At 40.6% G+C, this 16,347-nt stretch overlaps 1 protein-coding gene across 1 annotated transcript in view; it reads right to left on the bottom strand.

The window, feature by feature from the left end:
- The window catches only part of si:ch211-127i16.2 (probable flavin-containing monoamine oxidase A), a 77,636-nt gene that overhangs the window by 58,867 nt on the left and 2,422 nt on the right, over positions 1–16,347 (bottom strand). The window contains exons 4-7 of the mRNA XM_061734439.1: positions 13,645–13,759; positions 12,867–13,024; positions 10,404–10,493; positions 7,335–7,419 (exon numbers count right to left, since the gene is read on the bottom strand). Coding sequence (XP_061590423.1) covers positions 7,335–7,419; positions 10,404–10,493; positions 12,867–13,024; positions 13,645–13,759 — 448 coding nt within the window. The remainder of the gene's footprint in view (positions 1–7,334; positions 7,420–10,403; positions 10,494–12,866; positions 13,025–13,644; positions 13,760–16,347) is intronic.

The raw sequence follows: 16,347 nt of genomic DNA, 5'->3' as shown, positions 1-16,347 counted from the left end.
AGGAAGTCGTGCTGCAGCAGCGCCCATCACCGCGCTGCTCCAGCCGCTGCTTTAACCGGGGAAAGTGGACGGTTCCAACATGCAAAACACACGCGCGCTGCAGAACAAGTGTGCTTATTTAAATAGAGCGGGAGCAAAACTTAGTTTGATTGTATTTTATTTCACTTTACACATCAAGCAAATCCTTAAAAGTTTTCATCTTCTGTTTCGCATTAAACAGCTCAGTGGATGGTCTCATTCAGCTTCACCCGCCCCCTTCTCCCTTTACCGTTCTCATGGCCGGCCTTACATTACCGTAATTCAGGTAATAGACACGGCGCACCGTTTCTTAAGGCGCCCGGCACATTTAAAAAAAAAAAAAAAAGTTGCGCCTTATGGTCGCGAAAATACGGTATTCCTCAGCAAACCCTCACCAGAAACTCTGGAGCTTCTTTGGGTTGGATCAGCTGAAGGAGCTGGTAGCCACAGCTAACTGTGATTGACATACGGTGGGCATGCTCCAGCTGGCCACACAGCAAAAAAAAAAAAAAAAGACTTTAAAACTGGTCTTCAGAAAACTTGTGGGTGATGTCATCTGTCCAGTAATACTGACACAATTTATGCTCTGCAATAAATGCACCCAGCTATGCTCGCTGGAAAGAAGATGTGTTTGTAAAAGACCGAGTAAACAGAACTTTTCCACAAGGCTGATTTCCCCAAACTGCTCCTTGGACCAAAGCGTCTTGTGGATACCTACTTCTTCCTTTTTCCTTGCTACTACAAACCTTCCTTAGTGTCTAGCTCAGAACATGTAATGATGTTGCTGCCAATAACAAAACAAACAGTTACACTACACTTTGAAAATATTGTGTGTTTGCTCTGTACTCTGACACTCCCCAACAATTAGTGTGTGGAACCCAGCGGTGATCTCAGGGCGTATCAGCGGTCCATCTGAAAGCACACAACGCATAATGCCCCTTTCAAATGAAACACTGTTTGCTGAAATCCATTCATGTCAGCAGCATGTGCCACACTGATGATTGCTCTCTGCGCCAAACAAAGCTAACAACAAGGGAATAGCTCAGTTAGCTTGCAATCAAAAAGCACTATGAAACATTTTTTAACACCAGATATAAAAAGCTAAGTTAAAAGACGACATTGATCAAAATAAGATTGGTCCATTCTTTTGGCTGTATAAAACTTTTCCATTGGTTGCTGAAGCTTTGCTTATTTACTATATATATCTTCCCCTCAAGCACTTGCTGGATTTGCTCGTCAGATAGATGCCAAATGCACAGAGAACGCTGATATTATTTCCAAGAAAAGAATCACAGACCTTTAATTATTTTCACAGTCACTTGAGCTCCCACTTCATGTATAATTGCCAAATTAAACTTAATTAAATGTATTCAAATCACAGCATCCTCTAACCCAGAACTCTGGCTCACACAGTGTGAGTTGGCAAATCAATGTTAATGCAACGTTCACCTGTTTCTCTCTACTGTAAACAAGGCTCCCGACTAATGCTTGAGCAGCAGACGCAGTTGTTTCCTCACCTCTGTCCTGGCCTGCTTCCATTACAGTGGGTTCATCTCCATAAAAAAAATAGATTATTTGACAAATCTCACTTGGCTGTTTGTTAAGCTCAGGTGCAATCAAACGAAAACCCTCTTTAGTCAGGTAGAGTAACTTCTGTGACTGCTGTCAAGGTGTCAGCTTTGCCCACTAAACAATAGACACAAACAGACACACATGCCACATCCAGACAGCAATCTCTACCCGAGACTTCCCACCTGACAAAAGATAGAAAACATGTAGCAAAAAACTGCCAAATTAGCATGCCTAATTACATTAAACTCCCCCGTGCAGGCGGTGAAAGGTTACTCCGGGATCTCGTTTTATTTCTCTGGTTGATTTAACATTGTAAACTAACATCTCTTTCAAACGCAGCAATCTGGAGACAAAACACTTCATAAATCACTGAGGCGAGAGAGAGAAGTGGCAGCAATAAATGGGGGGAAAAATACTGGCAGAAGTCATTATAGATGATGGATGCATGGGTGAATGGGGAGATAAATCCATAAGCCCAGGACAGGACAAATATGATGAACTGAAAATGAACACAACTTCCCAGAATTTGATCTAGCGTATATAAATACAGCAGGGTCATCTGATGATGGGTCAAGAAAGAGTCTCTCTTTTATTGTTACAGTTTTGTTTATCCAGTGACCCATTCATTTATTAAAGACAATGACTTGCAAGATAATTTGTCAGAACACAATGTTTGCTAACAATATATCTGAGCCAAGGATGAGAGGCTATAGATACAGCTACCAACACCTTTGACTGTTATTTTCTTTAGGTTAGAGGCTTTTAAACAAGTAGTGGTTATTGTCGGTCACAGCTGTGTGATGTATTTATTTAGATGAATGAAACAACATTGACTTTCAGCAGCAGTCCAATCTTTGGTGCATCCCTAACTTCTTTTGGGAGAAGTGACATCTCAATCATTCCCCTGACTTTGGCTTTTTCAAGAGCACTTGTCAACCTCCCCTCGCTGATTTAAAGTCAAAGCGTTGCACTGGGGCATACAAGCTAAAGTGATCCGTGCTACATAATTCAACACTGCTCTCAGACCTGTCTCATTAAGGATCCTGGCTGTGGTCCACGGCTCTGAGTATAGGGCTTTGAGTGACAGATCTGTTGCCAGCACAGAACAGAAAGGCACAGAGACAGCGTATGCCTGAGATATAACATAATCAGTCAATGAATGATAACAGAAGCTGGTGTACTAAATTAACTTCATTTTTGTTTGGGGGTATTCTTTTGCCTTTTTTAGCCTTTGCTAGTTTAATGGCATTGGACATGCTCAGTTTATTAACCCATACCTTTTTAGTGTCATTTCTCTGCAGTTAATGTATGTTTACCTTGCGCATTGTTCTAACAGTTCTCTTTTCAAACAACAGTGAGTTTTTCACATCAAAGTCCTGGTGACTGGGGCATCATGATCCTGCTCACTGATGAGTAGGGATGTAACGATACACTAATGTCACGATACGGTACGATACACGATATTGAGGTCACGATAACGATACGATACAATATTTTAGCAGTATTTTTTTAACAACCTTGAATGAGGAACATATGACTGGAAAAATTGTCTTTTATTTGAAAGACACAAAATACAAAACAATGCTGTGTGTTTGCCCTATTGTTACAGTTTGTAATGCTTTATAACTGTTTAAGTTTTAAAGAGAAAGCCAGGCCAACCATTTTCCACAAACTGAACTAAAAGTAAATGTCAGGTTTGCATTATGCATCTTCAGTTTCATACAAGTACAAATATTTTGCCACAAACATTTTTAATAAATAAAAGTAAATAAATAAACTATGAAAAGTCCGAAACTCAAAATGCAACATGACTGTTATTTAGCTCATGGCAGAGCTAAGAGCTTCAGCCACATGCTCCCAGCCTGAGGCCATAAGGTGAACCCCGTTATCGTTTCATCCTCCCACCTTTGGGGACGACACAATCTTTACACCAGAAAAAAGATTGATTCATGCTCACCTTATAAGTAAAAGTTCGGAGCTCAAAACCCCCCAAGAGTCCCGTGATCGGGAACGCAAAACGGTACTGGTTTCTTCTGAGCGTAGTAAAGTTTTCGTCCGCGGGTCGAGGCGCGGTCGTCACGTGATCCCGCTGCATCAATAGGATGCGCGTTACTAGTAAACACTAGGGTTGTCCCGATCAGGATTTTTTAGCTCCCGATCCGATCCGATCACTTGAGTTTGAGTATCTGCCGATCCCGATTTTTCCCGATCCGATCACTTTTTTTGGCTCCCGATACATTTCCGATACTTTTTCCCAATCAGATACATTTTGGCAAAGAATTAAGTAAAAAAGTAAAGTAAAAAAAAGTAAAGTAAATTAAGTAAAAAACTGTATTGTCCATTCTCTCCAACATGGACATATTTTTGTTTTTTCACTGACTGCATCATTGGATCAAAACAAAGCTTATCAGCTCTGTTGCCACAAAATGTAGAAACATGAAATTGTAAACTAAAACAAAAAGTTCAGAATAGTAAAATAACAAAAATAAATCAATTTCACTTCAAAAGGAGGTAATTTACTTACGAGGTTTAAAAGTTGAATGACATCCAGTCAAACTCACAATCAATAAGAAAATGAAAATACATTTTGGCTTAACCGTAGTGGTAGTGCAGAATTCTCAACAGCATGAAATGAATAGCAGCAGATATTCATTGTGGCTGTTATAGTTTTCTGTCACTGTGTTGTGCTGATGTCACGCAGAGCGTAGGAACCAATTGTGGTTGTTCAGACACGGACCCTTTAGACCGTAACACCAGCCTGCAAAATAGCAGTCCGTCATCCCTGTTGTGTTGTTACCGAGTCAATAAAGTGGACCAAAAGATGATTTACGAGTGACGGATAATCATTTACATAACACTACAGTCACTTTTCTCCGACAGCTTTTCTTTGTTTTTAAAACTTTCAGACCGTTTATCTGAGCGTAGCCTAGCTGCTGTTAGCTCTCTGTTAGCCACGCTTCCTTCCCCACCAGCACAAACGATTCTTCAGCCGCCGGCGCTGCCCAAAATCTTACAATAAACACACATCAACTGTCTGTATTGTTAAATGCAATTATAAAATGATTAAATAATTAATATATGTTAAAACATAGGCACAGAGCAATAAGCAAACAAATAAGACGAACTGGCCTGGAGCTGCTGGAGCCGCTCTGAGCTGCAGCTGGGGCTCAGAGCAGAGCCGCCCGGCTCTTCTGGCCGCTGCGCCGACTCCGCGCTCCCAGCGCTACCGGGTCGCGGAGTCGGAAACCAGCCGGTCGAGCCATAACAGTATGTCCCGATACTTTTTTGGCCGATCCCGATCTTTTGAAAATGACGTGATCGGGCCCGATCGATCGGCCACCCGATCGATCGGGACAACACTAGTAAACACAATATATTAATATTAATAATCCAATAACGCGCTACAGTTTGTCCCCTCCATGACATGTATCGTGACGTTTTTGTATCGGGAAATTTGGTGGCACGATATATTGTTACACCCCTACTGATGAGGCAACAAAACAATGATTTCATGATACAGGAGTGGCACAATTCATGTTGGTTTACAATGAGGTATTTTCACCCAAAGCAGTGGTAGTGCCAGACTTGTGCTGAAACTGGTGCTACACTGGCGCTAAAACCTTGCTGGGCCAGATGCAGGAACCAGATGAAGTTGTCTCTTGCTTCGTTTATCAGCTAAGGTACAAGATAATTTTTGAAGGAGCTACCAGGATGTTGATGGTGGAAATTTGCCTCTTGGACTCCAAAGAAAATATTTAGAGACAGGATCAGTATCTGCACGGACCAAGATTTGTTTTCCATTTTTTTGGAGGGATTTTACACTCAATTTAGGGATTTCCTATTTCTGCTTTGATAAAGTAATAAATGATGTAAGTTCCGGCTCTCTGTTGTTCTCCTTCCAGTTCTTTATAGAACCTGTTTGGAACTACAAGACTGTCTCCGAAAATTAGAATATTGTGATAAAGTCCTTTATTTTCTGTAATGCAAAAATGTCATACATTCTGGATTCATTACAAATCAACTGAAATATTGCAAGCCTTTTATTATTTTAATATTGCTGATCATGGCTTACAGCTTAAGAAAACTCAAATATCTTATCTAAAAAAATTTGAATATTCTGGGAATCTTAATCTTAAACTGTAAGCCATAATCAGCAATATTAAAATAATAAAAGGCTTGCAATATTTCAGTTGATTTGTAATGAATCCAGAATGTATGACATTTTTGTTTTTTTAATTGCATTACAGAAAATAAAGAACTTTATCACAATATTCTAATTTTCTGAGACAGTCCTGTAGCTTTAGCACTGATTTTGAGTTGGAGGCGTTGCAGCAAGGATGTCTAAATTTGAGTACCCATTACTTCACCTCTTTACAACCCGCCCCACCCCCACCACCTGTCCTTGGCTAGCATTTCTAGTGATGCCCTTGTATCTTAAGGAGAAGAATCAAGGTAAGTAGTCAAGAATGCACCATCTGTGAAATGGGATAAGATGTTTGACTTATGTACAGCATTTTTTCCATGGAAAATATTACATGTCACACCACAGTGTAAGGAATTTCAGTTATCTCTGAGGCAATCAGTAAATGTCTCACTATGTATAGAAACAAATGGTGCATACCCTCACAAAATACCTCAGACTTTCACTGGCTATTGTTGCTTACATATAGATATGGAATATCCTATTGGCTAAAAGTATATGTCATGACTGAACTGACTGAGATGTACCCAACAAGTTATATAGGCCAAGGTTATTTATGTCAAATTACCATTAAAATGATTTGCAACTATAAATTCATGTAAATTTAATTCATATATAAAATATGGCAAAAAGGGGTTTGGACTTCAGCTTCCCCTTTCTGGATCTTTCATGGAGGCATCAAAGGAGACATCTACAAAGGAGACATCTGTGCATCCTCCAGCAAACCTTCTCTCAACTGACTCAGGTGCAGGATTTAAGATGTCCTTTAAAAAAAAAATATGCTGAGATCAGATTCCAGGTCAGAGAGGAGGTGGACGGAGTGGAGGGGAAACATAAGGCAACAATTAGATAAATGAGACAAGCCTGCCAATGAATGAAGAGCACAAGCTGAAAGAGAAGGGTCAAAATCTCACTGTTTTAGCGTGTGGATGATTAAAACGTGTAAAACAGGATTCCATTTAAACTATAACGGGAAACTAAATCACAGTCTACTGAACAGTGAAGTTAATTACCATGCTAGTCAATAATTATAAGTAAACCAATTTGGTATGCAGTAATGTATTTTGTTAATACATTCAAGGTTTCATGTTTAACTTAGCCCTGCCTTCAAACATTAGGTTAATTGTTTTAAACTTTCCATTTCAAGCCCGAAAATATCAAGTCTGCAAGGCTCCATATTTTTCTCTCCAAGGTAGCTTGAAGCAGAGAAGTTGGTTGTGACGTCTCTGCCACCTTCCGCTTCCCACAGCCAACCATAGCCAATGCCACATTAGTCCTCAGTTAAAGTTTCACCTTAATTCCTGCACTGGTTTCAAACACAATCCAAGGAACCCCTTGAGCCAAGGGACTGACCTCAGACCGAACGCATTTAAGCCAAGAGTTCATACCCCACACACAAAAAAGAATTAAAAATAAAAAAGATACAGGAATGTACTGATTTTCCAGCATGGAGCATCAGTCAGCCTCGTTTGACAGGCCTGAGGGGAGAGATGTATTCTGCATCAGTGAGAACTTCATTCACCGACTCAGAGGTGGAACTGACCTGCCAAATGAGGGGGGCAAGTGACGATCACAGCTCTGCACAAGAACGTGTCGTTGCTCGTCATCACCTTGGCCCACTCTGCATCCTGTGCAAAAGATGGAAACACAAGTTAAAGTTTTAATTTAGAAGATGCACAGTTTCGTCAGACAAATCATTTTAGAGATCAATTATTTCAAATCACTATACACAAACAATTAAACTTAGATTCTTGCTTTTTTTCTTCAAAAATGTAAATGTTGGGAACTGATCTAACCATTAGTCCTTGAACATGTTTGTGCTCATTAAGCATGCATTTTGAACCAAAACTCTGCTTTCATAGTTGCAGAGTTCTCATCAGCTCTCTCCCCTATCCTCACAATCACTTAGACAAAAGATTAGGCACTTTTCTGGGACTCTATTTATAGTCTGACATAGCTTTGTCTCCTTTATAGAAGGCTCACTCTCACTCACACACACACACACCCTGACCACCACTCAACATCAGATTTCTCCCATTCAGTTTCAATATAATGAATATTCCAGAAAAATGTCATTACTCCATCAGATATTCAGTCACAGCACCCTAATAGTATGAAGTGTGAACCTGATATTATTTTAGTCCTTCATACGTTTCCTCAGGTCAACCCCTTCATTACTCTGGATTTGGATAATGGATTACAAGTTGATGCTTAATTCATTTAAATGCAAGTGGCTTTGTAATGCGCATACTGAAACACTTTACTCACTTTCTCTCCAAATGAGCTGCATTGTAATGATAAAAGGTTTTTGTCATCCTTTTAAAAAAAATATTACTAAGTTGGTACTAGGTTATATATATATATATATATATATATATATATTAGGGGTGTAACGGTATTTGTATTCGTCCCGTCCCGTGACGGTACGGGCGTCACGGTTCGGTGCACGCAGTCATACAGCAATAAACCAGTCCGTGGTAAAATTAAAAACACTAATGCACAAGTTAAATGTTTTATTCTATTTATTTTACACTTTAATAAGAGATGCGTTTTAGTTTTGTAGCCAATTGAACAAACTTTAACTTTCAAATGCTATGATCAAAATAAAGGAAAAAAAAACTCGTCTTATACATTTGGGACTTTTGTATTTTTTTTCCTGTTGTACCGAACCCGTACCGAACCATGACTTGTGTGTACCGTGACACCCCTAATATATATATATATATATATATATATATATATATATATATATATATATAGTATATATATTAATTACTAGGTATTACTAGTTTGACTCTCCTTGCATTCTGCAAACTTTTCAAAATATTCAGCTAGTGTTAGTCATATTGATCTATCTAATACGTTTTTATTCTGGTCCCTTCAAGACCTCTTATGAATGCCCTTTTTGGCTGTCAAATTAGTTTTGCTTAATAAGGTATTACAAACATGTTTGACATGTTTGTAATACCTTATTCTGTATTTTCACAATAATGTATTTCACCTTACCATCTGATAATTTTTTTTAAGAAAAAAAGAAAAAATCAAATATGTCCATGTTGAGGAGCTTTGCTCTTTATAGTTTATATTTTCTCCACCACTGTAATGACCTTGCCCTCTTGACACCAGGACTGAGGTTCAGCAGGGAGGTCATTTTGGCTTTGTGTATATATTGTGGAACTGAGGTCTTTCAACTAGTAGATTTGGTGTGAAAACACAACCTTGTCACCCGGGACCTCCGTGTGTGTATTTGAGTCTGTACTGTACTTCAGCGGACGTGAAGTGGAAGTGAACAGTAAATTGCCCGTGGCTGTCAATGTCAGTGTGAATGTGTTTTGTCTCTCAATATGTGTTTGCACCTTGACAGAAGGTAGAAATGTCAAGCACGTGCCCCGCCTCTCACCCAGTACATCTAACATGATACGCTGAAGTTGACTGTAATCATGATAAGTGAGCTTGTTTTTTTTTCCACTTTATAACTGAAAAGAAAAGAAGTAGTAAAAAAAAAGGAAAATGGAACTTGAAGCCCATTTAAGTACTACTGCAGATTTTTATTATGATGGGCATTTGGTTCAAAGACTGTGAAAAGGGTTGATTCTTTTCAGCAAAGATGTTTCAAGGCAACATTTTTTCAGAAAGACTGGAAGGGGTTTGCATAATTCACCCAATATTTCGTAATATCATGACTATGTTCAAAGAGCACTCAGGCTTCTGGTGGACACCCATAAACGTAACTGTTTAATAAAGTAGATTAACGTCAACCTTCTCCCAAGGTGGCATTGATGTCTCCGCGCTTGGAGGCATCAGGTTAGGGAACGGCAATATCATTACTTAAATGAGTATTGTGGAAAAATACGTTGATTTTATTTTTTTTGTTTCCCCTTTGGAAGATATGGCTGAAGCATGCTCTGTATCAAAGACTGAAAAAAAAGCCATCCTATATTATCAGCTACAAAACCAAAAGATAAGGTTTGTGATGGCATGAGGTTGTATCACTACCCTTGCCAAAGGTCATTTACACTTTTCTGATGGAAGCATGAATGTAGAAAATACACCGAGATATATGAGCTGCCTGCGAGGCCACAGGTTGTCCATGGATTTTGCAATAAAACTACATTCTGCACATAATAAAATTGTGTTTACTAAATCTTGAGCAAGGTAGATGAGAGTATGAGTGCAGGACTAGCTTTCCTGCAGATCTGAGCAAACAGAGAACATGAAGATAATTGTGACAACAATTAACACGGGTACAGTTGAAACCTTTAAGATGTGTTTACTGGAATTACGGGACAAAATAACAACTACAATGTTTGACTGCTCGGTATCCTCAATGTCAAGAAAGGATGGTTATTTCACTTTGGAATCGGGGCAACACTGCTAACCAAGTCACGTGCTGATCTCATCTAATTTTTTACTCAATTAGTAAGAATAAATAAATATGACAAGTGCAAGACTACAGAGTACATAGAATCCGTTGGTTGTCCAACTGTGGATGAGGGAAACATTCAGGGTAAACAGACAGTGCGTCTGCAGGATGGCCCAGTCCCCAGTGAGGAAGCTGTTATCTCAGGGTCACGCCTCATCGGTCCCTGAGTGGGACATTACTGAACTCTACCTGCCATATGGCCGTCACAGCAGAGCCCAGCCGGACATTCTTCCACCCGACACGTTCAGCCAGAGACTCTGAAAGCTGCTGGGTGCCTCCCTGTGGAGAGACAGATATGACACAACAAGCTGGGCTTAAAACGCACAGTTGCCCCCCCGTTTGCAAATATTGGACTTACATTTGCCGAACACCTCCTAGTTACCAGATTAAATAATTAGCTTTTTGAATGGGCACCATTGTTTTTTTTTTACCCATGATAAATATAATTGTGTTAGCTTATTGGTCTTTTGTTTCATCACATTTATTCATTTGCTTGCCTGATCTCAGCCTAATCGAGCTTTCTTTTCCATTACTGAAGACAAAACTGAAAATCACAAAGTCTTCAGGCAGTTACAGTATTGACTCATCCAAGTGTTAAACTATGCTTTTATTTGCAATTACAGTCTGTCACCTTGCTCAAATAGTTCTGAACTCCTGTAAACTGGGCATTTAGCTCAAAATGGCTTTAATTCCTAAATAATAGATGTCATATTTTATGAAACCTCTTAAATTAAAAAGGTTAATGTCCTTTCAAATCCATTGTGGTGATATATGAAGGCATCAAAAAAACAAAAAAACAAATGAGGGAATGCTATAGCCAGTACACTGCTATACATATTCCACATGACACACATTTGATTTGTGGAATATTTATAGCAGTTGTTTGTGTCAAACAACTATATGGAACAAACAGTTATTTAACAATTTGAAACTGTGGGTAAATGAAAGCTTTACAATTGAAAAAAAATGTTTTCTTTAAATTTCTTTCATATGTCAGACTTTAAAAGCTGAAATAACTGCAATATCCATTTTCAACAAACACATTTATTTAAAGGGGACCTATTATGGCATATAATGTCTATTTTAAACAGGCCATGAATGTCTTAAAAACAAGCTTTTGATTGTTTTTGCTAAATAAATTAGAAATTCATTCTCTAAACCATGTCTTTATCTTCCCATTCTCTAACCTCATTATCTATGCAGAATTCTGAGTGGACGGGGCTATGATAATGAGGCACTGTGCTGATTGACACCGCTACGAAAAAATGGCGGAAGCTCCGGCCGGCCGGAGTTACACCATGTCATAACTGCATGCGATGTGAGCGAGCGTCAGCGACAAAATCCATTCCATTGCTTTATTTGCTATTGGACTGTCCTAACTTGTCACAGCGCTGCGCAGCGCGACACGCCGTGCCATTTTGAGCTGAACATTTGTCGGACGCCCTGCTTCTATTTTCTTCCTGTCGCTCGCGTTGAAAGCCGGTTGAAAGCGCTGTAGGAAACGGTCATGGATGACGAACGGCTGATCCAGTTAGTTGAAATGAGAAGTTATCTCTATGATTCCTCCTCATTTCACTACAAAAACCTCAATAAAGTGGCAGCTGCTGGAGGGAGATGGACAGAGAGCGTCTGATGTAACGCAGTGCGACGATAGTCGGACGCTCGCATGCAGTTAGGACACGGAGTTATGTTGTGGGCGCGGTTAGCATTTTAGTTACGTAACGACGGGAGCAGAATCTGAACGGCTCGTAGATCCACATCACACTGGACGGCTCATCCGGGCGGCTTTACAGACACTGCAGAATCTGGTTGCTTTCCTTCTTCTCTGAGTTGGCAGGCTGAGGGGAGACCACTTTATAGATGTTAAAGCAAGAGAAAACATGTTTTTAATAATAGGTCCCTGTGGCCGGGTGGAGAGGTTGACGGGACACGCACCTGTGTCCCATCCACCTGAGTGGCTGCCACGCCTCCACCCGGCCTGCCTTTATAACGCAGCGCTGGAGAACAGAAAAGGGGTCGGAGGAGCTGCTGTCAGGCAGAGGTGCTTATGCACTGTGTGTCGGTGGTCTGGGTGTTTAATTGAGAAATAAAAAGGGTCTGCACAAGCTTCGTGTCTCTCCATCCTTCGGGCGGGCCCCCGTGGCACGCACCCTGCCACAGTCCCCTTTAAAGTCCTGCAAGTGTAAGCTGTGATTCTTTCCACCTTGACTTGTTTATGGTGTAAGACAAGACTAGATGCATTTCAACAGGCATTGTAAGTTACACCCTTGGTTTGAACCAAAAGCCTTTATCTATTTTCTCTTGAAAAGAATCCGTCTTTCATTGTGGCCTTCAGTCCAGTTTAATACTACAACTGGGGAAGGAGACAAGCCCAACATGAAATGGCATGAAAATACTTCCATCTAAAAACATCAGTTTCATGCTCAGGGGGAGACAGAAAAGTTGGAAAATCCAATAGACGACCAGACCCTGAGGTGCTGAAAAGGTTCAGATCAATGTATGACGGATGTGTTTGCTGAGACGAGGAATGAGATGTGCAGCCTATGTGCCAAGTTTGAACTGAAGGGAGGAAGGAATCCAGGATGACTTCCAACTTTGAAATAGTACTTGAGTCAACAATATGTAATAAAGGGAATGATATGAGCAATATACCTTTACTTTGAACTCCTGAGCACAACCTGGAGAGCTCTCCAGAAGTGCCAGCAGCCCTCCAGCCGCTGCAGCATACATGAGGAAGAATAAGAAGGACATCTGGGATGGTTCCATGCCGAACACAGATCTGCTACACACTCCCATTTGCTCTTTTAGTTCTGCCACAGAGGGATGAATACAAACAGCACTCTTAAACACAGATTAATCATAAACATTTCCCTGCAAAGACAACATTCTGCATATGTCGCTCCGTGCTAAACAAGAAACAGCAGTGGATTTTTCCAGAAGAAAAGTGAACGTCCCACCTGAGGGGATGATAATTATCTGTAATCATCCTGTCAAATGTACAGTCCCTTCTGGTGTGAAGTCAATGAATCTGACATTCATTTGGCATAAATATCTCATTATAACTAATAATGCCAGAAATCCATCAACATCAGTGCTGCAGTCCCTCTACAAAAGGATTGTCAGGTTCAAGTGTGGATGAATGTCAAACTGAGACGGTAAGCGCTATTTCTGCTGAACATCAGTATGTCAGCCCCGCTGCCGTGGGTCTCATAGCCGGATATTCCAGCCCATACTTCATTGTGATAAATGAACCATTTCTGACTGTTTTTTTTTTGGGAAGGGTGCTACAGAAACACAGTTTGACTCAAAACGTTTCTCCCTTCATTTTGAAGGCAAGTATACAGCACAGAGTAGAGGAAACCTAAAGCTTCCTCTTGAGAGAGAGAAAAGGGAGGTAAGGAGATGTCAAAGGCAGTAAATTTAAACTGACCTGCTGTCCAAGCATGTTGCTCAGTGTATGAGTGCAGGGTCATGCTGTCAAGTTTCACAGCGTCGCGAGTCCTCGAAGGATCCCGGACACACACTGTTCCACACAGTCTGTCAATCTGAGTGCAAAGTAAAGTCATCACATCAGACCCACGCATGATCATTTACCAGACTGAAGCAAAAAGCATCTCATCGATAAAGACGTCATCATAAGAATAACTGGAGGCTGGCAGAGCCATTTCTTCCACATTCCTCATCTTTTAACAACTATTTGACATTTTTATGCAGAACTGAGCTAATTGTGATATTTCTTTCTGACAAATGTTATACCTTGAAAAGAAAATGAAAAGAAAAGAAATCCCAGAATGTTCAAAATTTTGGAACAAAGTTTGCAATGGAGATGAAAACTGCTTGAATGTGGTTTGGTTTTGTTTTCTTTAGAAAGTCTGTGCATTTGTTGCAAAATAAAGAAAAGAAAAGATATTTCATGTTTCATCTTATTTACTTTCCAGCATTATCTACTGTATGAATATTACCATCCATGAATATACATCTACTTTGTGCATTTCAGATCTGTAACACATAGTTGCGATCCAAAGGTGAGTCCAGCAACCCTGATCTAATCGTTTTTAGCCACGACTGACAATTTATGACCATGGGTGAACACAGGAACAAAGACCAACTGAGTGAGTGACAGTCCAACGATAATTATCTTTAGCTGAGTTCACAGAGGACCAAACCCGCACTTCCTTTGTTTAGGGACTATCAACCAACACAGTGTCTCATACTCCTGCAGCACCGCTGAAGAATACCTGATGGACACAGTCCTCTCTGAGGGCACAAAGCACATGTTGAGCACATTCCCATGATTCCTCAAGTACTGTGACAAGGGAAAGAGAAACAGTCCAGTGTTCCATGGCGACGACAGACCCTGCGTTGTTTCTCCTGAACCCGAGGTTCAACTATCTTTAGACTTTTCTCCACCACTATTGCAGATTTTACCAGGGAGAATGAGGAGTATAATTCCCCCTTCTTGAGAAATATACCACCCGCCCAGTCTAAGAATCCACAGGGACTGCTCACGCAATGTTGCAGGGGTTGTGTCAACCAATACTCAGTGACGAAACTCAGAACCGCTTTCATCCACCCCTGGAGTCCGGCATCATGGTGAAATCAGCTCTGGCCCATCCCAGAGTGCATGGACTCTGCTTGCTCTGTGGAAGATATTTTCCTTAAAGTATTCCTTCCCACAGACAGCAACCTCAGTTGAGGTCAACACCCCCTATATTCACATTGCCTGTTCGTCTTGGAGTCAGCTGAAAGTCACTTTCTATGGTCTCGCCAAACTCCTCACACCTGAGTTATTGTTTCATAAACGTCTGAGGCTCCAGTCTGTGATAGGAGTGCGGATACCAGTCAGTTGCTTCCCGTGGTGCAGCCACATCATGCACCTACAACCTTGTAGCCATAGCTTCAGTCAGTTGCCTCAATAACGCAGATGCGGAGCATGGCTCATACTCAATGTCCCTAGAATAAAACCAAAATGAAAAATCATAAAGAGGCATTTGCATATTTCTCATTTAATGGAGCGTAACAAGCAATTCCCAGATCGCAGAGGACCTTCAGTGCAGAAAAGCTCCAAACACTTAGGTGGCAACGTTAACAAACATCACTCATCAATAAAACCCCATGGGTAAAGGATACTGTAACCCTAGAAAATAAATGCAGACTTGGATGCACACATAAAATAACCCACAAAAACATCTAAAGCTTTTCAGGCCTTAGTTAAAGGAGCTTGAGGCTCCTTTTAAGAAATGAGACTCTCTAGCGTCACCCTTCACCACGACGGCCGTTGGGGGTACTGCAGCCAACAGCGAAGGAGAACGGGGAGAACGCGCATGCAGCGTCATGTGACGTCACATCCGCAGGACAGCGCGGGAAATTTGGGGCCGAATTGCAGCACATTTTGCAGCACACAGCCTGTTCAAGGCAACGGAGAGATACACTAGAGCAGTGTTTCTCAATCCTGGTCCTCGAGTACCACTGTCCTGCATGTTTTAGATGATACCCTGCTTCAGCACACCGTGATAAAAGTACGTGTGTCATCAACAGAACTGTGCAGACCTTGGTGACAAGCTAATTAGGACCTTTAATTAGAATCAGGTGTGTTGGAGCAGGGAAACATCTAAAACATGCAGGACAGTGGTACTTGAGGACCAGGATTGAGAAGCACTGCACTAGAGGAATCATTCTTTTGAGTTTGGAACGCTTCATCTGACATTATTACTAGAAAACTTAAAACGTATACGGATTTTTTTCATAAATCTTGCCACAATCCGGCCTCAAGCTCCATTAAGGTCAGTATTCATGACTTAACGATAGGAAAGAGATGAGGAAAAACCAGCATTCATGGGAAAGTTCACGTGCCAAAACTGCAACTGACCAAGAATAATAGAATGGTCAACTTTACATTTACCAAAGGCGTCTTGTTGATCTCCAAGACTTGTGGAAAAATATTCTGTGGACTGATTATTAGCAAAGTATGTGTCATGTTACATCTATTGTAAAACTAACACAGCCTTTCATAAAAGAAAAAGAAAAGAACAACGCACCAACAGTCAAACATGGTGGTGGTGGCCTTGGGCTGAGAACATTTTTTTTTTTCTTTTTTAAAAAGGTGTTGGAGTGGCCTAGACAAACTCCAAAC

This window comes from Cololabis saira, chromosome 11, assembly GCF_033807715.1.
Source record: "Cololabis saira isolate AMF1-May2022 chromosome 11, fColSai1.1, whole genome shotgun sequence".
Taxonomy (NCBI): Eukaryota; Metazoa; Chordata; class Actinopteri; order Beloniformes; family Belonidae; genus Cololabis; species Cololabis saira.
This window is presented reverse-complemented; position numbering and strand designations above follow the sequence as displayed.